We start from the raw sequence: 27,032 nt of genomic DNA, 5'->3' as shown, positions 1-27,032 counted from the left end.
TGAAAACCAGGTGACTAAATCTATGCACAGTAGTCCATATGTAGCCTGACCAGTCTTATACAAGGGAAACATAACATCTTAATCATAGTTTTTGCAGTCAAGGTCATCCTCATCATTGTCATAATTTACTGTGATGTTCTCACAGTTTTAACAGTGTGATTGAGCTACAGAGGTTCCCTAAATTTCAAGTCTCTATCCACTATCACTTCCAGATCTTATCTCTTCCAGATCCTTGAGAAATTCCCCCATTAATTGTATACTGTACATCCCATTCTTTGCGTACTAAATTTCAAGACCTTACACTTCAAAACATTAAATGATACCTTCACTTCCCCCCCCCCCCCATCAGTCTGTTGAGATTCTTCTGCAGGCTGCTACATCTTCTCTACTCATTATTATTATTATTATTACGGGCAACTCCAAGGAGTCCTTAGGCTCATCAAGGAAGGCCCTAAACATTGTCAAGTATTTGCACTATTCAGTATTTGCACAGTATCTATCATACTTTGCTTTGAATTCATTCACAGTCATGGCACCCACAACAGACTCTGGCAGCTTATTCCACTTATTCACCCACTCTCCAAGTAAAAAACCTAGTTCTAACACCCTTGCTAACTAGACTCTTGCTCAGTTTCCATGGATGGCCCCTAGTTCTCCCACCACACCTGTTCAAAAATTTCCTCTGAATTAATCTTGTAAAAACCTCACAGTAATTTGAATGTCTCAATCATATCACCCTTTTTTCTGCCTATCAGTCAGTTTCTGTTTTCTGTAACCCACAAATCTTTAATCTGTTCTCGTAAGGTTCATTTCATAGACCTGCTACCATCTTGGTCACTCGCTTCTGGATCCTTTCTATCTCCTCCCCCATCATCAGGAAACCCTGGCACCTAGATTACACAGTAGTCAAGATGAGGTCTTATCAAGGCTCAATAAAAAGGAATAATAAACTGCTTGCCTCTGCTCGTCAAAGTATTCTTCAGTAACCAAGTAATCTGATGAGCTGATTTAGCCACTTTTGCTGTGCCCCCTTTAACTCCCTATCCACTAACACTCCCAAGTCTCTGGCTTCGTCAATTTCTTGGAGTATGGTTCCACCAATGTGGTATACTGCTGATAATCTTTTCACCCCCAAAATGCATAACCTTACACTTTGCCACAGTAAACTGACATCCATTCTCCTTAGCCCTGTCTGCCAATCTATCCAAATCATCCTGCAAAATTTTGACATGTGTATTAACTATTGCTCTACCTAACTTTGCATCATCGGCAAATAATTGAACAATTCCTCTCAGATCCTTTCCTATATCATTAATGAACAAATTAAATAGCAGTGGTCCAAGAACAGAACCCTGCGGCACACCACTAGTCACAGGCCTTCCTTTGGACTCTACTCCTGAATAAACTACTCTCTGATATTATTATTATTATTAGACACCTCCAGGGAGTCCAAAGACTCATCGAGGGAGAGTGTGCCAACAGCATCGAACGATTTGTCCCCTTCCAACTACTAACCGCGCTCAAAATTAACTGAGCCATTAGTAGCAGAGGCTCTATTCACCAATCCTATATCCATCCCTATGTGCTGCAGAGTTCTTCCCAAATTTGCATCATCAGTAAACAGCAGCATATCTCTAGTTTTTAAGCCTGTTTCAATATCATTAACACATATAAGTTAAAATAATGGCCCCAAAATAAAAAAATAAAAAATGAGACTTGCAAATATTGAACTTAATATTTTTTGTCCAAAAAAAAAATTAAGTATAGTAAGATGGTCATGAGCCTCCATAACTCACTTGGTTTAGATGAATGCTTTAGTTAGAAAGACCCAGGTTCGAATCCTGTCTGACAGCACATCAGTTCGAATCCTGATAAATGGTGTTTTCTTGATTGAAAACACCTTTTATCAGGTGTTTTCAATCAAGATGTGTGTTAGCTAGTCATTCCACCTCGACATGGGTGCAGCTGGAATGTTTTTTTTCTCTTGGAAGCTTGGGTTTTTCGTTCCTCAAATCAGGTAAACCAGCTTGAACATGCACATGCAATATGCAGACATAAGACACTTTGAAAATAAGGATTAACCAACCTGTTTCATCAAATATCTGCACGGTGAATTGTGGGTCTATGCATAAGTGGAAGGGAGGAAGATGATCATCATCATCAGATGATGATCTTACTAGATTATCTAGTAAGATTATCCACTGCATAAAGAAGGCTCTTAGGCAGAAATAGCAAGTTATATGCCAATCAGTATGTTCAGAGTAGTGATTATGGTATTGAAGAAGTTAGTAAAAGGCAGAATTCAGGAATATGATACTCATCAGGAGGCTGTCTCATCTTAGTAATTTGCTCACCTCTTTTTAATAAAGTTACAGTTAAGTTAGATAAAGACTTTGAAAAGGCTTTAACAGGATACTACATGAAGCTCTTTTACATAAATTTGAGCAAATTACTGGTTTGGTTGGCTAAATGATAAACATACTTGTTCTCCAACCATCAGGCTATGGGTTTGAATCCTGCTGTAGGTATGGATATTTACTAATGCCCTCAGGTGGAGATGAATTTACTGTGTACACTGTCTCTCTTATTTAAAGATCTTAAAGATCTGATGTGGTTTTAAAAAGTTCAATGTTTGTTCTCTAGAGTTAGGTTTCCATATAATATATATATAAATTAATTATTTAAAAAATGCAAAAAAATCTTAGCTTTCTATGTTACTAAGTAGCATTGGTTTATAACATTTCATGGACAGGAGTCTTTAAAAAAAATTGGTATATGAAGCTGTTGAAATGGATATGAGTTGCTGATGGGCAGATGGAGTAGTATATGAGACATTTGATTCCAGGAGATAGGCATATTGAAGTGTACTGCAGGGATCTGTATTTGGACCACTGCTGTTTAATTTTACATATCGAAAATGATTTAAGAGAAAATATCCAGTTGTTTGCCAATGCAAAACTAGAAAGAGTGATACATGATGAAAATGATCTTTCAGGAGGACTTGCATAAGTAGCACCATGTGGACAGAAAATAATGACTGCTAGTTTAATGTGACCATGTGTAAAGTTATACACATGGGATAAAGATATAAACATGCTCAAAACAATTAGGGGATATTTTAGTTTCTGTTGGATAATTATAAATTTCTGTAAATAATTATAACTATGGGTACTTTATACATGAATAAATATTTCTTACTCATGGATAGGTTGTAATTGATGAGATATTGTTTAAATAATTGATATTTAGTACAAATTTAATAAATTATACATTTTAATGTGAAATAATTTTAACAAGAATAACAAAAACACTTTTGTTAATTTTTAATAGGGCATATGGTCTCCATTAACAGCCAAAACAGCGGTATATCATGGACCGGATTGCATGGACCGGATAAGATGATCAAACAGTCCTTGTGGGATATTTCCCCACTCTTCTGTGAGAGCAATTTCAAGCTTTTGAAGCAATCGTGGTGGCACCAGTCGAGAAGAAATGTGCCTACCTAAAGCATCCCAGGCATGTTCGATTGAATTACAATCTGGTGAACAGGCAGGCCAGTCTATTTGTTCAATACCTTCTTCCTCAAACCACTCTTGTACCAAATTTGCACGGTGTGAACGAGCATTGTCATCCATAAAAATGAATTCTTGGCCAATTGTAGCAGCATATGGACGAACTACAGGTTCCAAAATCTCGTCACGATACCTTTGGGCTGTTAAGGAACCGTTTCTGATAAAATAGAGCTCTGTATGGCCACCTATACTTATTCCAGCCCATACCATCAAACTCCCACCTTGATGTTGGGTCACAAGCAAACCCTGGATTATTTCTTCTCCCACTTTCATGCCATATCAAGATACGTCGTTATCTGATTGCAGACTGAACCTAGACTTGTCACTAAAAAAAGTACATGAGCCCAATCCTCATTTGTCCAGTTGCAGTGTTCCTGTGCCCAAATTCTTTGAGCTCTTTTGTGATTTGCAGTAAGCAGAATGCAATGCAAACCATTGGTCTTCAAGCATATAAACCTATCGCACGAAGACAATTTCGAACATTTCCTGTCCAGAAAGCGATTCCAAATCGCAAAATTACGCTTTGAGATACACTATATGCTCGAGCCACAATTTGCTGCGTTTGTCTAGCTTCTAATCGACCAATGGCTCTCCAAACCATGGATTTCAGGATACCATGTTGCTCTGCCATAATGGGTGGTAAGTGACACAGGTTTACATTTGAAGTGATAATTATGCACTGTGGAAGTGAGTGCAACAAACCATGCTTTTATATCCCCCACATGCTAATACGGCTAAGACACGTTTCAACAAGTCTTAACATGATTTTATATGCAGTTGTGTGTTCTACACTGTTGTATATTAAAAATATTTTTAAATAAATGTGTTACATTTGTAAATTAATTTTATAACTTTATAATTTACAAGAAAACCAAAACATTTCCTAATTGTTTTGAGCAGTATATATATTAAGCTCTATAATACTATGTTGATGGAACTGGACTGAGCTGCAGAAACACTTAAGGAATTGAACAACGTAGTTAAGGATATAAATTAAATTAAACTTTAATAAATATTTTCTGATATTTCGGCAACGTCACGTTGCCATCTTCTAAAGGAACTTACAAAAAAAGTTACGTGCACGTTGGCACTACAACACAGAAACTGGATTTCCACCCTCCTGAATTTCAACTGGAGTTGAAATTCAGGAGGGTGGCCAAAATAGCACATCAGATTATTTGAAGATAGAAGAACACATTGATAATCAGGGATAGGGAGGTTATTTCTTTTTATATGGCTTTAATAAGGTTACGTCTGGATTACTGCAACGATCTAGTTGCCTAGATTTTTTTGGGAAACGGGAGATGGTGGAGAGGATGCAACAAGTGACAAAGATTATTCCAAGTCTGTGGAATGTTCCTGGGAGGAGGTATTGAATTACTGCCTGACTATTCTGCTAAGTAATATATACTTGACAGAGTGGTCGTTTCATGTTTCCTCATTTAGTAGTAGAGGTGTCATGATCTAGCTTACCTCATAGATGTTCTTTTGAACTGTAAAAAATTTATATTTTAATTTGTGCATGCTAAATGGTTTTATCATACCTAGTTAAGTTTTCTTTATGCTTTTGTAATTTCAGTCATCATGGTAGATATTTTATCTGCTGATGGAGATTCCAATCCCCTCTTTCTCTAATTTTATGCCATTCCTATCATTATGAACAAGGGGTATTTTGCTTTATGTGAATTTCCAGTGGATTATTTAAATCACATCTTTTCTCATTAACTGACAAGAAACAGATTAATCCAAAACAGTTTGTGTGCGCGTGTTCTATATATATATATATATATATATATATATATATATATATATATATATATATATATATATATATATATATATATATATATATATATATTAAAGATACCAAGCAAATTTAATATATCTTATATATCTCAATCATATTCCCTCTCCTCCTCCTATTCACGAGACTTTGCAAATTGCATTCTCTCAGTATGTCTCCTTATTCCATATTTCAAAGACCAGTTACCACCTTTGTGAATCTTCTCTGGAGCCCTCTAACCTATCCTCATCATCATGAAAACCAGGTGATCAAATCTGTGTACAGTAATCCATACAAGGCCTGAACAAAGCTTCATACAATGGAATCATAACCTCTTTATTTCTGTACAACAAGGTCCTCTGCATCATTGCCATTATGTGATGTGACAACTTCACAAGTTGTGTAATGTTGCCCCTGAGCTTCAGGTCCTTGTTCACCACAACTCCCAGATCTCTCATCTTCTCTGCCTCCGTCAAAGTTTCCTCACCAAGTGTATACTTCTTTGCATCTTATCATTGCCTACCAATTTTTAGAACCTTTACACTTTGCAACATTGAACTGACAGTTCTGCTTAACTGCTCACTCATACGAGGTTGGTCTGAAAAGTTCACGGCCTCGACTGTAGATGTCTACACTATTGGCACGATTTTTTTTTCTAAGTTGGTACATTTGTCATAAGCATCCACATGAAATTGCAAGTCATTCTATCAAGTAGTTTGTTTTATACAGCTGACTGAAGCAAAAATGTCTGTATCCCTTGAAATGGATAAAATTGAGTATTGTGCGATTATAAAATTCCTTGTAAAAGAAGGTTTAATGGCAAAAGAAATTCATTCGAAGTTCATAAAAGTTTATGGGCAATCTTCTCCTTCATTTTCAACAATTAAGAAATGGACTGCCATGGCCATACCAGTCTTGAAGATGATCCATGTGAAAGACATTCAAAAAGTGTAACAACAACAGAAATCATTGATCAAGTGCACGATATGGTATTGGATGACTGGCAAGTCAAAGTGTGTGAAATTGCTGAGACTATAGGCATTCCAAAAGAACATGTAGGATATATTTTGCATGAAGAATTGTAAATAAAGCTTTGTGCAAGATGGGTGTCTTGCTTGTTCACAGCAGATCAAAAACGCACTCGCATGAAAATCTCTGAACAGTGCTTGGAGCATTTTAACAAGGATAAAACTGATTTTGTGCATCGATTTATTACTATGGATGAGACTTGGATTCGCCATTACCACTAGAATCCGAACAGAAGTCAAAACTGTGGACACAAACTGGTTGTTCAGTGCCAAAGAAGACAAAGTTGGTTCCATCAGCAGGAAAGGTCATGGCATCGGTGTTTTGAGATGCTAAAGGCATTTTGTTTATTAATTATCTTGAAAAGGATAAAACAATAACCAGGGAATATTATTCCAATCTTTTAACCAGACTAGATGAAAAAAATTCATGAGAAAAGACCCGGTTTGGTTTGCAGAAGAAAAAAAATCATCTTTCATCAGGGCGATGCACCTGCCCACAAAGGTGTTTTGGCAATGGGAAAATTAAGGGATCCGCACTATGAATTGTTGGAACATCCACCCTATTCCCCAGATTTGGCTCCCTCTGACTTCTTTCTCTTCCCAAAACTAAAACTCTTCCTCACTGGTCAGTGTTTTTCTTCGAATCAAGAGGTGATTATAGAATGGTATTTTGCAGATCTTACTGAGAACTACTACAGAGACAGGATAATGGTGCTGGAGCATCGCTGAAATAAATGTATTAGTCTTAAGGGAGATTATATTGAAAAAGAAAAATAATTTTGAAATTATAAATTAGTTTTTTCATTGTTAGGCCGAGAACTTTTCAGACCACCCTCATACAATCTATTCAGTTCCTCCTATAAGACCACATCTGTTTGACTCCATTGTTCCCCTAATTTTGCATCATCTGCAAACAGTTGTTTATCTCCAGTTAAACCCATCCCAGTATCATTAATATACAGTTGAACAACCATTGCCCCAAAACAGACCCCTGTGGGACACCACTAGTGACATTCCTCTATCATTCATTCATTCATTCCTATATCCTTTAATCCTAACTGCTGATTTACAAACTATGTATTGTCTTGTATAAGGTACCTGAGCTACTGTTGTCCCGGGTACCTTATCAGATCTTAATCATCTGATTTCTCTGAGAACATTTTGCAAATCTAGCACCTCTGTAGCATAATTGGAAGAATGATGGTACGTTGTGCTCTTCTAAGTTTGATTCTCATCGTGACGAGACGAATTTTTATATGGTTTTTTCAATTACAGGTGAGTTAGCTGATATCATAGGGAGGTAGCAGGGTTTTTCGTCCTGTATACAGACAAATTGATTTTGTGAACACACGTAATTTACAGACAAAAAATACAATTGGTGGTGGGCAGTAAATGGTGTTGGTGTAGATTGATGATGGTTGCTATAGTTGGTGGATTAAATGGTGGAGACGGCTGGCATTTCCATATTATGGCAGCCAGCCATAATATGGAAATGTTGGCTGGCATAATATGGATGGTTGGCTGAGTGGTTAGCATATCCGCTCTCCAGCCAAAAGGCTGCAGGTTCGAATCCCACCATGGGCATGGATGTTTGTGATTGTCTGTGAAAATACTAGTGGTGGTGATCGGTGGTAGATTGCATTGGTGTAGTTGTAGTTCGTTGTAGTTGGTGGATTTAGTGGTTGAGACAGAGAGCTGTAGAGTAGGTGCCCTCCCTCCCTCGATGAGTCCTTGAACTACCTGGAGGTGTCACATAATAATAGTAATAAATCTTGTGGGTAAGCTACTGTTTTGAAAAATTACATGTAATATTTTTGTCGCAGCTCTATGGTCTTTAAGTATGTTTGCCAATCAGCATGTCATGTAATAAATCTGAACTTACATCGCGTAATAAATCTGAAACCAAAGTTAGTATAATAACAAACGTACAAAAGTAAAAAAATGTAACTTCATTCTGTTTAATTAATTTTTTTTTATTATTTTTTTTTTTCAAACCCTCTTGGACTACTACAGATAGAACAAAAGTCTGTATATTTGTATTTTGTTGGTGGGAGAAATCTACCTTTGAAATTTGTCCATGGTTTTTTCTTAAATATTTAGTAAGTATTCAGAATATTCTAGATTTCTATATTGCAGCTCTTAATTCTTTCTTTCTTTCCTTTTTTTTTTTTCTTATAGTGCTGACGAATACATTTTTGCTGTTTTATATATTTGAAGTGAACCATGACATTATCCAATCAGTTGGTAATTCCAATTACTCTTTGGGGTAGTCAAGCTCCTACTCACTGTATTTCATCTATCTACTTTACTCGGGATCAAAAGACCATAATAACAGGATGTAATGATGGCCAGATTTGTCTGTGGGATGTTGCAGATCATCTTCAGGTAGGGATAAGTTAATATTTGAATAGCATGTTAGTTTGTTTTGTCATAATAGTAGACTCTTGTGTTAAATCTGAAATAATAATGCTTAATAAAATGTGAATTTTTTAAAATTTAATGTTTAATATACAACTATGAATTATAGGGACGCTTGGTCTTGTGTTCAGAAAATATCCCATTTGATTTAGTCTTTCAGAAAGCAGTAACATAATACCATAATCTCTGTCACTATTGGGAATTTTTATTATTTTTTTTTTCACTCTTCAGATATTCAAAGCGTGTTCATACATGTTAAGAAAATCTTTTGTGAAAAGTAGCAAAAAATAGAGAGAGAAAAAAAAATCTTTCATCAACTAGTCTTGAACTTAAGACTAATAATAATACCATGCTAGGGCATTTACATTTTTATATAAATATAATTAGACCAACATGCAAAAGGTTGCTTTCTTACTATCCCCACAACATATATGGAAGATTGGTCTCACAATCCTCCATGTTTGTCAGGGGGAGTAAGAAGAAAACATACTCTGTTGATGGGTTTGTATACTCTGCAGGGAGGATAGGAAGGAAGGAAGGAAGCTGTTGTAAAGAACAGAGATCGATGGAATGAAAGAGAAGGAAGAAAAGTGCTTTAATAAGTTTGAAGGGGGACACTAAATACATGTTGACCAGCAACTTCTTGTGTTCTTACAGTTTTGGAAGAAAGTGGAGGAATGATGGTGGCCTCTTCAGCAGAATTTTTCCATTGAAATACCCATAGAATAAACATAAGATAGAAATGATTTCTTGGATTGAATCTGTGTGAGAGAGAGAGAGAGGGATCATTACTTAATAAGATTACACTTGTCTGGATAGCATTCTTAGGGGAGGGTTTAGGTGCATTACCCCCAATGTTTGAGTAGTGTTTCGAGGTTGGGCAGATTTGGAATTTACATATTAAATGTATAGGTGAGAAATAGTGTCTTGAATGGAAAGGTCATTCACCGATTTTTTTTTCAGGGCTGAAGAAGCTGTGGCTGAGATGTGTTTGTACAAGATACAGAGATGCAAATTACCTCAAGAAGAGAAATGTGATCTTCTTTGGAGGTGTGGATTATCAAGAGTAAAGGGAAGTGAAGTGGAATCTTTCTTGCAAAAAAAAAAAGACAATAATAAAAACTATTCACTCTTTTTGTCTTCTACTGAAAAGAAAAAACCAAAATAGCTTAGAATTCAACAATATATATATATATATATATATATATATATTTTTTTTTTATGAAGCTCTCACCCACGAAAGGTTTTTCTATAAACTTATAGTACATTAGTGCCGTGGGTGAGCTAAATATTTTTTATTGACTTTTAAATTTTTTTTAATTTTTTTAAAATTTTTTTTTTTATTTATTTACATAATCTGAAAACCTTGTTCCAGAGGCCACTTCAATGTAGTCTTGATGGTATCCTTCCTATTCTGATAAAAACTTGCAATCCAGAATTAACACTTATCCTGTACTGCCTTTTTCATTTTGCCTATTCAAGTGACATTTAACTCTACAGCATGGAAATAAGCCTATATTTTCAGCCATTCTCAAAAAAATTATAAAAATTCAGCCATAAAACTATCATCCAATGTTCTTACTTTCTCTTAGTTCTCTCACATATGGAGAAGTTATCAACAGTCTTTACTTGATAAACAGGTGGGCCTTCTTTACCAACTGGAGGTCCATGAGTTCATCAGTGACCATCAATGCAGATTTCACCATATTTATGTGTAAAATGCTTCTCAATACTTTTTTTTACATCAAGTTCAGCACAGCGATCTGTCCAACAAACTGCCAATAAATCCCATCTATATCGATAGCAGCACACTCCATTACTCTTCTTGATAGCATTGAAGGTTATTTTAACACTACTGAAGAATAGTAAGGAGATCTAAGTTGCATTGGTTATGGAAGATCTTGATGCTTCTAATGATTATGCTGCGCTACTAGGCTTGTCAAATGAAGAAGAGTAATGGAGTGTGCTGCTATCGATATAGATGGGATTTATTGGCAGTTTGTTGGACAGATCGCTGTGCTGAACTTGATGTAAAAAAAGTATTGAGAAGCATTTTACACATAAATATGGTGAAATCTGCATTGATGGTCACTGATGAACTCATGGACCTCCAGTTGGTAAAGAAGGCCCACCTGTTTATCAAGTAAAGACTGTTGATAACTTCTCCATATGTGAGAGAACTAAGAGAAAGTAAGAATATTGGATGATAGTTTTATGGCTGAATTTTTATCATTTTTTTGAGAATGGCTGAAAATATAGGCTTATTTCCATACTGTAGAGTTAAATGTCAGTTGAATAGGCAAAATGAAAAAGGCAGTACAGGATAAGTGTTAATTCTGGATTGCAAGTTTTTATCAGAATAGGAAGGATACCATCAAGACTACATTGAAGTGGCCTCTGGAACAAGGTTTTCAGGCTATGTAAAAAAAAAAAAAAAAAAAAAAAAAAATTAAAAGTCAATAAAAAATATTTAGCCCACCCACGCCACTAATGTACTATAAGTTTATAGAAAAACCTTTCGTGGGTGAGAGCTTCATATTAAAAAAAAATATATATATATTATTATTATTATTACTACGGGCTACTCCAGGAGTCCTTAGACTCATCGAGGGAGGCCCTAAACATCATGTTCACACAACTGTTCAACATTCTCACAGTATCTATCATACCTTGCCTTGAACTCGCTCACTGTCATAGCACCCACAGACTCTGGCAGCTTATTCCACTCATTTACCACTCTAAAAGTAAAGAACCCAGCTCTAACACCCCTGCTAACCACGCTCTTGCCCAGCTTCCATGGGTGTCCCCTAGTTCTCCCACCACCAGTCCTGATCTCAAAAATATCATCTGAATTAATCCTATAGAATCCTTTTAGCAATTTGAATGTCTCAATCATATCTCCCCTTTTCTGCCTATCAACTAGTTTCTGCAACCCACAAATCTTCAACCTGTTCTCATATGGTTCATTCCATAGACCTGCTATCATCTTATTCACTCGCCTCTGGATCCTCTCCACCTCCTCCCCATCAAGAAGGAACCGAGGTGACCAAATCTGGGCACAGTAGTCGAGATGAGGTCTTATCAGGGCTCGGTACAGAGGTACAATAACTTGCTTTTCTCTGCTCGTCAAGGTATTTTTCAACAACCAAGTGAGTTGATGAGCTGATTTAGCTACTTTCGCAATGTGCCCCCTAAACTTCATATCCCTATCCACCAACACTCCCAAGTCCCTGGCCTCATCAATCTCTTGGAGTACGGTTCCACCAATGTGGTATACTGCTGCTAATCTTTTCACTCCGAAATGCATAACCTTACATTTTGTCACATTAAATTGACATCCATTCTCCTTAGTCCAGAACTCCAATCTATCTAAGTCATCTTGCAAGACTTTGACATCTTCTGCGTTCACTATCGCCCTACCCAACTTTGCATCATCAGCGAACAAATGAACTGTCCCACTTAGACCCTTCCCTATATCGTTAATGAACAGATTAAACAGCAGTGGTCCAAGAACAGAACCCTATGGCACACCATTAGTCACAGGCCATCTTTTGGACTCTACTCCTGAATAAACTACTCTTTGATATTTCTCCATCAACCACCCAACTATCCATCTCACCAACCCTATATCCATTCCCATATGTTGTAGTTTACGGATTAGAATTATATGTGGTATCCTGTCAAACGCCTTTGCCAGGTCCAGCAGTATCACTGTAAACCCATTTCCCTTATCCAGTTCAGCCGTCACCTTGTTATAAAACTTGAGCAAGTTACTGAGGCATGATCTACCCTTCACAAAGCCATGCTGTCCTCTGTACAGTATCTCATTTTCATCAATCCATTCCTGTATTTTTCCCTTGACTACTTTCTCCAAGACCTTGACAACGACTCCTGATATGCTGATCGGTCGGTAATTTGCAACCATAGTCTTGGATCCTCCTTTATGCAGTGAAACTATTTTCCCCTCTTTCCACGCCTTCGGGACTAAGCCAGACCCGAGACTCAGATTAAACAACATGGTCAAGGGCACTGATAATTCATTAGCCGCTTCATGCAAGACCCGTGCCGGTATACCATCCAATCCCACAGATGTATTTTCACATTAATGTTCTGTAATAGACTATTCACCTCCACTTCATTCATCACAATTCCCGTATAAACTAATGGTTCCTTCATTTTTTCAACGTCGCCACCTGAATGATATACTTTTGCAAAGTGTGCGCTCAGTAACTCCACTATATCGACTGGTTCAGTGAACTCTTTACCATCGTCATTCCTTAAAATCATTTTGCCATGTACAGTTTTTTTCTTGCTTGCAGCATATTGAAAGAACTGTTTGGGATTCTCTTTTGCTTGCATAGCTAGTTTCCTTTCATAATCGGCTTTTGCTGTTTTTACCACACTCGTTACCCTTCTGGCCTGTACTTTATACCGTTCGTGTGCCTGCAGGTCACCCCTTTCTTTAAATTCCCTCCATAGTTGTTTCTTTTTTTGCAGCTCAAGCTTAATGGTGTTATTCATCCATTTAACCCCTCCTTGTTTCACTATTCGGACCTTAGGTATACAATCAGCCATAACCTCCTGTAAATGCTCTTTGACCGCTTCCCATGCTCTATCGACGTCCAGCCCTTGCAGTTGTACATGCCATGGCACTGATCCAAGCAATCTCCTAAGCTTGTCATACTTGCCAGCATGGTAATTCCACATATACCCTGTCTTAATCACAAATTGCACACCTTTAGCCACCTCCCAGGTCAAGAAGACCTGGGAGGTGGCTAAAGGTCAAGCACTCTCTCACACCTTACCAGGTCAAGCACTCTCACACCCCTAGTATTTTCAATTACATGCTGTTTCAGATAGTTATCCCTTAATAATTGAATAAAATCCATTTCCTTCCTCACATGTGTCCTCTCCTCCTTCCAATCAATGTTACCATAGTTGAAATCCCCCATAATAATTACTCTCCTTCCACTCATTTCATCAATTTGTTTGTGCATACCATCTCCACCATCTATTCCATCACCTGGTCTATAGCAGCACCCAACTGTATATTTTATTCTGCCAGTGTCAATCTCACACCAAATAGCCTCAAATGAGCTCCTTTCACTATCCTGCAATACTTCAATTCTCCTTGGCTGCAGTTCATCAGCTATCATCAATAACACCCCTCCCCCAATTTTATTCTCTCTGTCCCTCCTAAACATACTATAACCTACACATTCTATCCCACTAACTATATCATCTTCCGTCAGCCATGTTTCACTAATGCCAATAACCTGTGGCCAGGAAGAGCCAATCAAGGCCAAAAATTCTTCCTTCTTGTTAGACCCTTCCCTATATCGTTAATGAACAGAGTAAACAGCAGTGGTCCAAGAACAGAACCTGTGGCACATCACTAGTCACAGGCCGTCTTTTGGACTCTACTCCTGAATAAACTACTCTTTGATATCTCTCCATCAACCACCCAGCTATCCATCTTACCAACCCTATATCCATTCCCATATGTTGTGATTAAGACATATATACAAGGTGTTCGGGATAAATTTGACATATTTATAATTAATTATATTTTTCCGTAAGTTACATGTATTAACACACACTTCTCTTCATTTAAAAGTTTGGACCCTTCTTCATTCATATACAAGATGTCAGAAAGGATGGATAGCTGGAACCCACCTGAATCATGGAAGAGAATAACTTGTATCATGATGATTCGTGCCCGCCATCAAAATAAGGATGTTACGACTGCTGCCCAATGCTCCCTGAATACAGTAAAAACAATCAGGCATGAACTAGAGACTTGCAATGGTGACTACGAGGATGTAGCAAGAAGAAAGATCCCTAGCAGACGATCTGATTGCGTTCGTACAGCAGAATTCCTCGCAAATCTGCAGGAACAGGTGTTGAAGAACCCTGGCATTGGAATTCGGGCTTTGTTCGTGGAGTTGCTAACTGTAGTCAAGCCCTGGATAACAAGGGTAGCCAATGGTAGGCCGTATGTATGGCAGCAGGATTCGGCCCCTTGCCACACCTCTGGGAAAAGTCAAAAATGGTTGTCTGAAAATTTCTACGACTTCACCAGTCCAAATGTTTGGCCTCCAAACTCCCCAGACCTTAACCCCATGGTTTATTTTGTATGGGGCGCAGTTGAAAAAGACACTAATCGCACTTCCAGTAATACAAAAGCCCAGTTAATGGATAAAATTAAAACAGTTTTTGCGGCCCTTCCCAGGGAGACTGTAGCATCAGCTTGTTCGAGGTTCCGAAGCAGAATTGAAGCTGTGATCGATGCTAATGGTGGTTATTTTGAGTAAATCTTGTTGATAGTGTTGTAATTAACTCTGCCTGTAATGTTTTTTTGTCAATTCATTAAATTTAATAGATACAAAGAAGATTTTCTTTTTCCTTACGAAACTGTCAAATTTATCCCGAACACCCTGTATATATATTGTTGAATTCTAAGCTAGTTTGGTTTTTTCTTTTCAGTAGAAGACAGAAAGAATGAATAATTTTTATTATTGCACAGAAACCACTGCTGAGTCAAAGGACTCATAGGAGACCCACACTATATCTATCATGCATCTCCTTGAATGCATTGAACAACAAAGCATCCACAGATAACCTTTTTCAATCAATTACACTTCACCTGTCCAAGTTCCAAACAAAAATCTAGTCATGACAGTCTTGCTCAATTTCTAGGGATGATCTTGTACTGCCTTTCTAGACATGTGCTGAAAAATTTTCTCTTGATCAGTCCTCTTTTCTGTCTATTAATAATTTTCTGAACTTGCAAACCCTCTATCTCTGATAGGGAGCATTCTACAAACCATTGCACAAGAAACTTAAGTGACAAGACCTGAACACAGTTATCCAGATGTGGATGTAAAAGAGAATGATGACTTATATAATTCTTAGTGTTCTTCAATAACCAAGTAATCCTATGTACTGCCTTGGCCTCCTTGTAAATTGTCCTCTGAACTTCCATCACTATCCACCAACACATATTTAAATCATCCTGAAATCTCTCTATATTATGTTGATTAACTATCACTCTACCCAGTTTTGCATCATCAACAAACAACTGAATATTTTCCTTCAAATTATTTACACTGTTCTTTATATACAAATTACGCGAGCAGTGGTCTGAGAATAGAGCCTTGCAGTATACCTATAGTTCATCGGCTTTTTTCTTGAATTCTGCTCCTCCATATACTGGGTAGCTCTCCATCAAGTACTCTCATATCCATATCACCAGCTTTATATCTATCCCCATTTGATCTAGTTTGTGTAGTTGAGTTCCATGTGGTATCCTGGCAGACACCTTTGTGAAATCCAGCAGTATCATCATGTAGTTATTCTATTCCATGGCTTCACAAAGCCATGCTGTTCTCATACAGTATCATATTGTTATCCACCTATTTCAGAATTCTGTCTTTGGCCAACTTTTCTGGTACTTTGACCACCACTTCTGACCAGTTGTTCTATAATTTGCTACTCAAGCCTTGTAGCCGGGGGTGCTTAAGAGTCAAAGCTGTATAACTGAGAGGAGACCTCCACATAGCCTTTAAAGGAATACGGAGAACCGACCAGGGCTTCTGATCTAATGTCCAATCCTCACCTTCTCGTGGTGCACCCTGTTGGATATCTACTTGGATACTGAACGAACGAGGATGGGCTGGAAATTTGGGATTTAGCCGACCAAATTGTATTCTTATTGGTTAAACCAAAATAACAAATGATGGTACAACATGACAAAATTTCATGCCGGCTGGGCCGTCGCCCAGTTAAACAAGGACCCCCGTTGTTTTCGCCAGGGAACCAGAGCGACAGCAAAAAGTCAGCTACTGGAACAAATCTGAAAACAAACCCTAACTCAACATCACCAGAGTTAAAGATCGGTAATCGGTAAGAAGCCTGAACGGCAAAGAAATGGAGCTAGCTGAGGAATTAGATAGGTACCAGATCGACATAATAAGGGTAACTGAAACAAAAAAGACCAAAACTGGTGAAATCTCTCTGAGCAATAAATACGAAATGTTATATTCAGGCAATGACAATCAAGGAAAAGAAGGAGTAGCCATAGTATTCAACACAAAATACGAGGCTAATCTTCTTGAATGGCAGTCAGTCTCAAGTAGAGTAATGTGGGCAAATATGAGAATGGGGAACTGGACAATGAGACTTATTTGTGCCTATGGTTCCACAGAAGGTTCTACTAAGGTAGAAGTGAAGGAATTTTTTGAGGCTTTAGAAAAAGCAACTGACACAATGAAAAAGGAAAAGTTGGTCCTTGTTGGGGATCTAAATAGCAGAGTAGGAAATGATTGTGAGACATCCAAAAATATTTTGGGAAAATTTGGAGAAAAGAACAAAGCTAATAATAATGGCAAATATCTGTTGGATTTCTGCTCAGGACATGGACTGGTTATTACTAACACCATGTTCCAACATAAAAATGTGCACAAATTCACATGGAGTGAATAGGCAAGGAATAAGAAAAGTCTCATTGACCATTTTATTGTTGATAGTGATGTTTTCTCCCTGGTGCAGGACACCAGAGTGTACAGAGAATTTGAAATTGGAAGTGATCACTATTTAGGCTTGAGCAGGATAAAATTGAATTTCATATTGAAAAGAATAACATGTAAGAAAGTTTTAAAACGAATAAAAGTTGAGTAGCTCTCAGATGTGAACTGTAGACTAAAATGCACAAAGATTATTGAAGAAAAAATGAAAGAGTTTGAGAACAGGAATCAAACCTTGGAGATTCAGTGCCAAACTCTGAAGAAAACATTGATTGATTCTGCCAGAGAGGAATGTGGTGAGGTTATCTGCAAGGATAAAAAAATCAAAACTCCCTGGTGGACACAGGAAGTTAAAGAGGCAGTGAAGGAAAAGAAGAAAGCATATCAAAAGTTCCTGGCAAATAAGTCAGTTTGTGCTCTTAGAGAATAAAGAGACAAATGCAAGAATGCTAAACACTGTGTAAAACTAGCTAAACAAAAGTCATGGGAGGACTTTGGCAAGAATATAGAAAATAAATATCAAGAAGGTGGCAAAATATTCTGGAGGCTGTTGAAGAAGCTTAGGAATGGAGGAAAGAGTACTGTAAAAGGAGTTAGAGATGATAAAGATGACATAAAAACGGGAGAAAAAGATATTCTTGAAATATGGAGTAATTACTTTGAAAAACTGCTAAATGAAACTAGCAGTGATGACAGCACAGTGATAAAAAAAAAACACTCACCAGGAATGCAATCAGGAATACATATTAATACTTGAAGTAGAAAAAGGCATCAAAAGTCTGAAATGTGAAAAGGCAGCAGTAGCAGATGATATTCGACCAGATATGCTTAAGGATGGAGGTATGAAAGTATTACAGTGGCTATATTGCACAGTTCAGAGGGCCTGGACTGAGGGACGAATTCCCGATGATTGGAGCAGAGCTCTCATAGTACCCATATATAAAAAGGGAAATAAAACGGAATGTGAGAATTACAGAGGTATTTCCCTACTGAGTGTTCCTGGCAAAATCTATGCAAGTATACTTGAGAAATGGTTGAGAAGAATTGTGGAAGAAAAGCTTGGTGAAGAACAAGCTGGATTCGGGTCAAACAGAGGCTGTCAGGATCAGATCTTCACTTTACGACAAATAGTCGAGAAAGCATGGGAATATAACAAAGATCTGTATTTAAGTTTTGTCGATTTGGAAAAGGCATATGATAAGTTGCCAAGAGAGAAGCTATTCGATACGCCGCGTTGACACCATTTAACATTATCCCGTCTGTTATTCATTATCTATATGGATCATTATGAAGGAAAGTGGTATTAAACATGATATCAAAATTGGAGATGTTAATGTCAGCTCTTGCTTTATGCGGATGATGTTATACTTCTAAATAAATCCGCTACAAGTCTGCAAGATTCTCTGACTAAATTGAATAGCTGTTGTAATAGATATGGTATGAAGGTCAGCAATAAAAAGACAAAGACAATGAAAATAGGCAGAATCATTGAAAATGTCAACTGTGTTGTGAATGGAGAACCTGTGGAACAAGTGAAACATTTCAGTTACTTTGGCACAATTTTTACTGAAGATGGTAAATTAAATATAGAAATAGACAACAGAATCAGCAAAGCTGGTATGGTAGGAAGTCAATTGAATAAATTCATATGGAATAAGAGAGAAATTAGCCAGAAGACTAAATTAGCCGTATACAAGACAGTGTTCAAACCAGTGTTAACTTATGGATCTGAGAGCTGGGTCAGAAGTAAAACACTTGACCAAAGACTAGAGACCGGATATGAGAGTCCTGAGAAAGATTATAGGCATGAACATATGGCATCAATGGCAATATCATATTAAAAACGAGGATATTAGAGAACTTGACATTGTCTGCATCCAGGAATGTGTTAGCAGAGCTAATCTCAGGTGGTATGGTCACCTAAACAGAATGGGCAAGGAAAGATTAGCAAAACAAGTGTTCTCTGCCAGGTTGGCAGCAAAACGACCCAGAGGAAGACCAAGATATAGGTGGATTGATACGGTACAAAGTGCCTTAGACGATAGAAATATAAGATCTGATAATGTTGGAGTTTTGATAAGTAACAGACTGATTTGGAGGAAAATTGTAGATAGGAAGCTAGTAATGATATTATTTTTTCATATAGTACTATCATATCCTGTACATCCCTTTTGGGTACATGGTAGGAATTTGATGATGATGATGCCTTGTAGCCTCCTTTATGCATTGGAACTGTTTTGTCCTCCTCCTACTCCCTTGGGACTTGACTGAAACTGAGACTTAAGACAAACAGCTTCATCAGAGGCACCAGTACCTTTGCATGCTCTCATAATATGCAAGCTGATATCCATCCAAACCCATGGCTGTATTTGCACTGAAAATATAGGCTTGTTTCCATGCTGTACAGTTAGATGTCATTTGAATAGGAAAAATTAAAATGACAGTACAATATCATAATGCAATATCATAAATACTTCCAATTCACCACCCTCTATTCTTGCATCAGTCATCATGGTTCTTTGTAAAGTTGGAGCGAGATCCTTGCTTTTATCATGAATGCAGAAGTTGGAGGCCAAGAATGGTGCCAGTCGGTAAGCCATTTTTTGATTTGATAGTTCCACCTATATAGATATGAGAGAAGGAAAAACATGGATGTGTACAAGTTGCATCCAGTGATGGATGATAGCTCGACTTCCTGAACAGAAGGTAAGGTTCTGCATTTGACCTTTTCAGAATCAGATTTGGATTTGTTGATAGTTTTTTTAATATTATATTGTAAGCTGGCTGTGAAGTTAGAGTTTTGATATAAACTGGTATGCTTGTTAGAGAACTAAGGCTTGGATAGTGGTTGAAAAATTTGGATAGAATGGGAGATAAAGACAGTCACCTGTAAGAATTATTTCTGTTTAGTTTTGGATCAGAGACAATCAGATCATGGAATCAAGTAAGATGTCACAGAGGATATCCCTCTGTGACATCTTACAGATTGTCTTAGATTGATTTAATGGCATTTTGTAATGCCTCAAGATACAGAACTAAGAGTGACTCAGTGAAGGGTATTCTATAGTAAAGAATTTGGATGATGCTGTGTTATGGTCCCGTTATTAAGAAGAGAACTGACATGTACAGTGTATTTGGAAAGAAAGCTAGTTAGAAAAAGATCACAGTTGGCATTTGTTTGGTGTGGATTATCTAGTGTAGTGGGTTGATAGATTTTCTGTCTTAGGTCAGTATCTCTACCAGCTTTATCATTCAAATTGGAGAAGGGAAGCCAGTTTGAGTTGTAGATTTGACTATTCAAGGATAATGACCTCACAGTTTGAATATTTTGACCACAGGAAATCAAATTTGTAGGTAATCAGAAAGGTCAAAGTAGTTATCAGAATTTGAACACAACAAAGTTGGAAAGAAATTTTGAGCCAGCACAGATCAATTGGGGAGGAATTTAAAGTTTATCCTTTTCTGACATGGGATGCCAGTTCTGATAAATACATATGTGCTGCTCTTGTGAAGGAAGGAATTGTGTAAGGTGTAGTTTGGGCAGTTGAGATAGATGGTAGAATTAAGGTCACCAGCTGAAATTCTGTTAAGAATAACAAATCTTTGGATGACTTTAAGAGTTGTATTGAATAGTGGTACTTTTATAAAAATCTGATGAATATGTCAGAAGTTATTATGTAGTAAAATTTTGACGCGTGTGTTGTGGGCATAATATCACGGCAAGTGGTTTGATTGAAATCAAAATCGAATTAACAAATTTTATTGCAGATTGTAAATATCAAATTTCATTACATTCTATCCAGCTAGAGTAGTATTACTATTAGTTTGAATTGTTTTGTCAAAGTTTGCCATTAAAAATGATTTGATTGAAACCAAACTCGAATCACCTAGACATGTTCTAGTTTGCATCTTAAATACTAGATTTTATTAAATGCCATCTTGTCAAGGCAGAGTTATTGCAGTTTGGCTGAATGGAAGAGAGATGACCAGAGTGAATTTAAGTAGTATGTATAATTATGAAATATTTTGTCTCTCTGAATAGTCTAATTGAAATAAAAAAGTTCTAAAGCCATCTTAATTTTTTAAGCATTTCAAATACTAAATGTCAATAAAATTTGTCCTGCTAGTGTCCATAAATAACTAGTATAATAGACATATGGACAAAGCAAATCTAGCTGTTGCATTTGACAAATCTACATAAAAATTAGCATGTCTGCTCTTTAATGACTAGCTATACATCGATAAAAACAAGTTGATTGTCACGTTAATATTGTGAATAAGACATTAAAGTGCTATGAATAAAGTGCTATAAAAGGATTATGTTATGGATTCCTTCCTAACTAACTTGGTAAATGTCATGGCATGGTGAAAGTTTTATCAGGATGTCACCACTGTAAAAGCACACTTCTGAGCATAATGGAATTCCATTCTGTGAACTGAGTATGATTTGTTATAAGGAGAACTCTATGAAGATGCTTACAAATTGTAAGACATCAGCAAAAAAATTGTCTGTTTTCTAAAAACATAGTATTTTATTTATTTTTAGTTAAGATTTTATACATTACTGTTATGTGGCACTTTCAAGAAGCCCAAGCCAAGAACTCATTAGGAGAGTACTCTACTCCATACCCCCCCCCCCCCATCTACACTACTTCATCCTGTTCTCCATCAATACACACCACTGTCATACACCATCTATTTACAGCATAACATACCACCTGTGAATGGTATTTTTATTTATTTTTTGCCTGTAAATTGTGCATGATCTCTTGACCAATTTACCTGTATGGGATAAAAAAAAAAAAAAAAAAAATTTCTACAAGGTGAAAAATCTTGCTACCTCTGTATATGATCTTCTACTCATCTTCAATTAAAAAATCATTTAAAGATTTTCCTCGTATCATGATGAGAATTGAACTTCGGTCTTTTTCAATTGAAGGGCTGTTCTGTTCTTCCAGTTGCACTACAGAGACACTTATGTTTTTATTATGATATCCCTTTAAACAAATGATGAAAATTAAAAGTCAGAACGAAGTTGTTGTTTTTTTTAATAATGTTGTTATTTTAAAGCAGAAAATTAAAGCAAATCATAAAAACACATTTTGATTTTCTGAAAATCGGAACATCGCACTGTGATTTTATAATGAATTTTATAAATTCACTCCACCTGAATTTATAAAAATTATTGTAAAAACACATTTTGCTTAAGGGATTAAAAAATATTGTATAGATTTGTTGTTCTGCATTCCATGCTTTTAAGATGTTTCTGTATTGTTAATGTAACTGTTTTAAAAAATTACTATTGATTAAGTTTCAATCGTTATTTTTAATAAAAGAAATATACATGTATATAAAAATTCATTTTATTCCCTGTATAAATAAAAAAAATTCAGTAATGCATTTAATTTCCTATAGGGAATAGCCAAGACCATTTTAATCATATTTAACTTTAGACTGAGATTGCAGTTCAGTTTCCACTGAACTGCAATCTCAGTAGGCAATTGGAGTTACCTGGCCCAAGACTATCAGTGATTATGAATGGCATCTGGTGAAGAGAGGCAGATATGTGCTGCCATCTCTCTCTCTTGGTTCCTAATCCTAATGCAGCAAATATATGTCTGAAATAGCATGGGTTCTACGGGAAACTTGTTTTTTTTTGCTCCAGAAACTTGAGAAACGACATGTCAATTTTTTTAAATTTGATTGTCCTTTATAAATACAAAAAAGCAAAAAGAAAGCAGTTGTCCTATAGAACAAAAGAGAACACAGGTTTGCTAGTTACTTAATTTATATTCAGCATTAATTTTTAATAATGGAAAATGTTTGTATACTTTTATTTTTGATATCTGTTGTTAAACCTTTTCCTTATATTAATACATATTTTAATTTTTGGAATGGTTTCAGATAACACCACGTTGTTTGTTGTTTGGACATTCAGCTCCTGTGTTGTGCTTGACACATGGAAGCACTGATATTGACAGCACTCTTCTTGTAAGTTCTTCAGAAGCTGGGTAAGTAATGTTAAGTACACTACTGAGGTTACATAAAAATATTAATTTTCCAGTGTTTGGTTTAAATTTTTCTTTCATTAAATGTGATGTTATATAAAGTTAAGTTTGTTAAGGTAATTTATGGACAAATATGTTGACTTGCTTTTTTTTCAAACTTGCTTGCCAAGTGTGTTGTCTTTAGATCTGATAAATAAAAGCTTATTATCTAAGGATAATTAACTCCTTGATCATAGCGCAACATGTCTCTGAAAAGAAACACAATGCTAAACAGTAACATAGAATTTAATTTTCTCTCTTGATTTCTGTTAATATTTACTTAACCCACCTCTAAACATGTTTCCTGAAGAAATTTTTCATGAAACCTGTTTAGAGGTGGGTTTAGAACAATTTATCATAGATTATGAACTCACTCTCTGTTTCCAGGACACTTTATTTGGTCTAGCATTTCATCAAACCACACACTTCTATCCTTATAATTGGCTACCAGCATTCTCTCCATTCATTATTTTGTCATGATTAATGGCTTCATTTGTTCAGATTTTTCAGATTTCCTTTGATGCAGAAGTTTCTAAGAGTTCTATTCTTTCGTTTGTCCTCCTTTCTCCTCTGCATAAATGAGCTCTCACAGACTTCAAATACTTTCAATCCTTCTCTTTATTTGACAGATCTTTGCTCAAAGATTTCATGATCCCGAAAAATTGATCTCTAAATCTAATACCCAAATCCTCAGATTAGATCTCTTGTAAAACTCGATGTAGCTTAGAAATACCAAAGAGCTTTACATCGATTTTTACAGAGGTCATGTCTCATGAGAACTGTTACAGAAATAACCTTGTTTGTCTCAATGTATTTTATGTTAAAGATTAATGTAAATAACCCTATGGGAATTGATTGTATTTACTGTTTTAACTAAAATTTATAGAATGTCAAAAACAAAGGCAGTGCTTTGCCATCAGAAGTTTTGTATAATAGCTATGTATAAGAGCACAAGAAAGTTGTTTACGATGAAGTGTGTGTGAGAAAGTTTTTTTGCGAGCTCTGCACATAAATACCTTCAAAGTTAGTATCAAAGAGATCCGCTAGTTTCAGAGAAAATTCCACTGCCCGACAAGACAAAGAAAAATAGAGTGCACGGAGGAGAAAAAAAGAACAGGTTGGCTTTAACATAAAGATCAAGGAGAACTGCTGATTTCTTTCGGGTTTACAACCCTTGGTGCAAGGTACCGAGAAGGCGAAAATAAAAGGGGACTGAGCTGAACATCGAGAGGAGTGTCCATGTCCAGTTGCCGAGAGAGAGAAGAGGCAAGGTCCAGTTGCTGACAGTGGAGAGCCGAGATCCAGTTGCCGAAAGAGCAGAGGCAAGGTCCAGTTGCTGACAGAGGAGAGCCGAGATCCAGTTGCCGAAAGAGCAGAGGCAAGATCCAGTTGCCGAAAGAGCAGAGACGAAGCGTTGTTACCGAAGAGAGCCATTGGCAGTTGACGGAAAACCAGAAGCAGTCAGACTCAGAGGACCAGACTTACAGCGAACCCACGCCAGAGGAAAAATTGGGAGAACAGGCGAAGCCAAGTGCTGGTTGGATGTCCTAGTGCCGCGGGAAATCAACAGAAGCCAAAAGCCGCAGAACGATCTTCAAGCCTGAATGCTGAAACTTCTTGCCTGAACTTTTGAGTACCGGGAAGATTGCAGTCCAAGACCCACTGATATTCCAACAAAACACCCCCCTGAAACAAGACTCATCATCATCATCATCAAATTCCTGCCATGTACCCTCAAGGGGTGTACAGGATATGACAGTACTACATGAAAAAATTACATCATTACTAGCTTCCTATCTATAATTTTCCTCCAAATCAGCCTGTTACCTGTCAAGACTCCAACATTATCAGATCTTATATTTCTATCGTCTAAGACACTTTGTGCTGTATCAATCCACCTACATCTTGGTCTTCCTCTGGGTCGTTTTGTTGCCAACCTGGCAGAGAACACTTGTTTTGCTAATCTTTCTTCGCCCATTCTGTTTAAGTGACCATACCACCTGAGATTAGCACTGCTAACGCATTCCTGGATGTTGACAATGTCAAGGTCTTTCCTAATATCCTCGTTTTTAATATGATATTCCCATTGATGCCATCTGTTCACGCCTATAATCTTTCTCAGGACTCTCATATCTGAGGTCTCTAGTCTTTGGTCAAGTGTTTCACTTCTGACCCAGCTCTCAGATCCATAAGTTAAAACTGGTTTGAACACTGTCTTGTATACAGTTAATTTAGTGTTCCGACTAATTTCTCTCTTATTCCATATGAATTTATTCAGTTGACTTCCTACCATACCAGCTTTGTTGATTCTGTTGTCTATTTCTATATTTAATTTACCATCTTCAGTAAAAATCATGCCTAAGTAGCTGAAATGTTTCACAGGTTCTCCATTCACAACACAGTTGACATTTTCAATGATTCTGCCTATTTTCATTGTCTTTGTCTTTTTATTGCTGACCTTCATACCATATCTATTACAACAGCTATTCAATTTAGTCAGAGAATCTTGCAGACTTGTAGTAGATTTATTTAGAAGTATAAGATCATCTGCATAAAGCAAAGAGCTAACATTAACATCTCCAATTTTGATATCATGTTTAATACCACTTTCCTTCATAATGTGATCCATATAGATAATGAATAACAGATGGGATAATGTACATCCTTGTCTCACACCAGATTTAACATTAAACCATCTTCCTGTACTTCCTTCAATTCTAACTGCTGACAACTCAAATAAAGACTAAGTATTGCTTAATATAATGCCCCATTGACACCACATAACTGTAGATTATTGAATTGCTTCTCTCTTGGCACCTTGTCATATGCCTTTTCCAAATCGACAAAACTTAAATACAGATCTCTGTTATATTCCCATGCTTGCTCGACTATTTGTCGTAAAGTGAAGATCTGATCCTGACAGCCTCTATTTGGCCTGAATCCAGCTTGTTCTTCACCATGCTTTTCTTCCACAATTCTTCTCAACCGTTTCTCAAGTATACTTGCATAGATTTTGCCAGGAACACTCAATAGGGAAATACCTCTGTAATTCTCACATTCAGTTTTATTTCCCTTTTTATACATGGGTACTATGAGAGCTCTACTCCAGTCATCGGGAATTCACCACTCTGTCCAGTCTTTCTGAACTATGCAGTGCAGCCACTGTAAGACTCTTATACCACCATACTTCAGCATTTCTGGTCGAATATCATCTACCCCTGCTGCCTTTCCACATTTCAAGCCTTTGATGGCTTTTTCTACTTGAAGTATGGATATGTATTCCTGCCTGCATGCCTGGTCAGTGTTTTTTACCACTGTGGTGTCATCACTACTTGTTTCATTTAGCAGTTTTTGAAAGTAATTACTCCATACTTCAAGGATATCTTTTTCTCCCGTTTTCATGTCACCTTTATCATCTCTAACTTCTTTTACAGCACTCTTTCTTCCATTTCTAAGCTTCTTCAACAACCTCCAGAATATTTTGCCACCCTCTTGATATTTATTTTCTATATTCTTACCAAACTCCTCCCATGACTTTTGTTTAGCTAGTTTTACACAGTGTTTAGCATTCCTGCATTTGTCTCTTTATTCTCTAAGAGCACAAACTGACTTATTTGCCAGGAACTTTTGATATGCTTTCTTCTTTTCCTTCACTGCCT

General features: G+C 36.8%; 1 protein-coding gene across 8 annotated transcripts in view; it reads left to right on the top strand.

Annotated features, from left to right (window-relative positions):
- The window catches only part of Rbcn-3B (WD repeat-containing protein Rbcn-3B), a 717,321-nt gene that overhangs the window by 46,285 nt on the left and 644,004 nt on the right, over window positions 1-27,032 (top strand). For 7 of the 8 annotated variants that reach the window (XM_090405900.1, XM_090405903.1, XM_090405904.1 and 4 more), the window contains 2 exons: window positions 8,562-8,768; window positions 23,231-23,337. In XM_090405900.1, coding sequence (XP_090262026.1) covers window positions 8,607-8,768; window positions 23,231-23,337 — 269 coding nt within the window. In that variant the 5' untranslated portion in view covers window positions 8,562-8,606. Of the gene's footprint in view, window positions 1-4,081; window positions 4,212-8,561; window positions 8,769-23,230; window positions 23,338-27,032 lie in introns of those variants that run through there. The other variant, XM_090405898.1, reaches the window with a different exon arrangement.

This window comes from Typopeltis vanoorti, chromosome 15, assembly GCF_054136105.1.
Source record: "Typopeltis vanoorti isolate ZY-2024b chromosome 15, IOZ_Tvanoo_1.0, whole genome shotgun sequence".
Classification (NCBI taxonomy): domain Eukaryota; kingdom Metazoa; phylum Arthropoda; class Arachnida; order Uropygi; family Thelyphonidae; genus Typopeltis; species Typopeltis vanoorti.
Note: the sequence above shows the minus strand (reverse complement) of the source record. Positions and strands in the feature narration are given on the sequence as shown.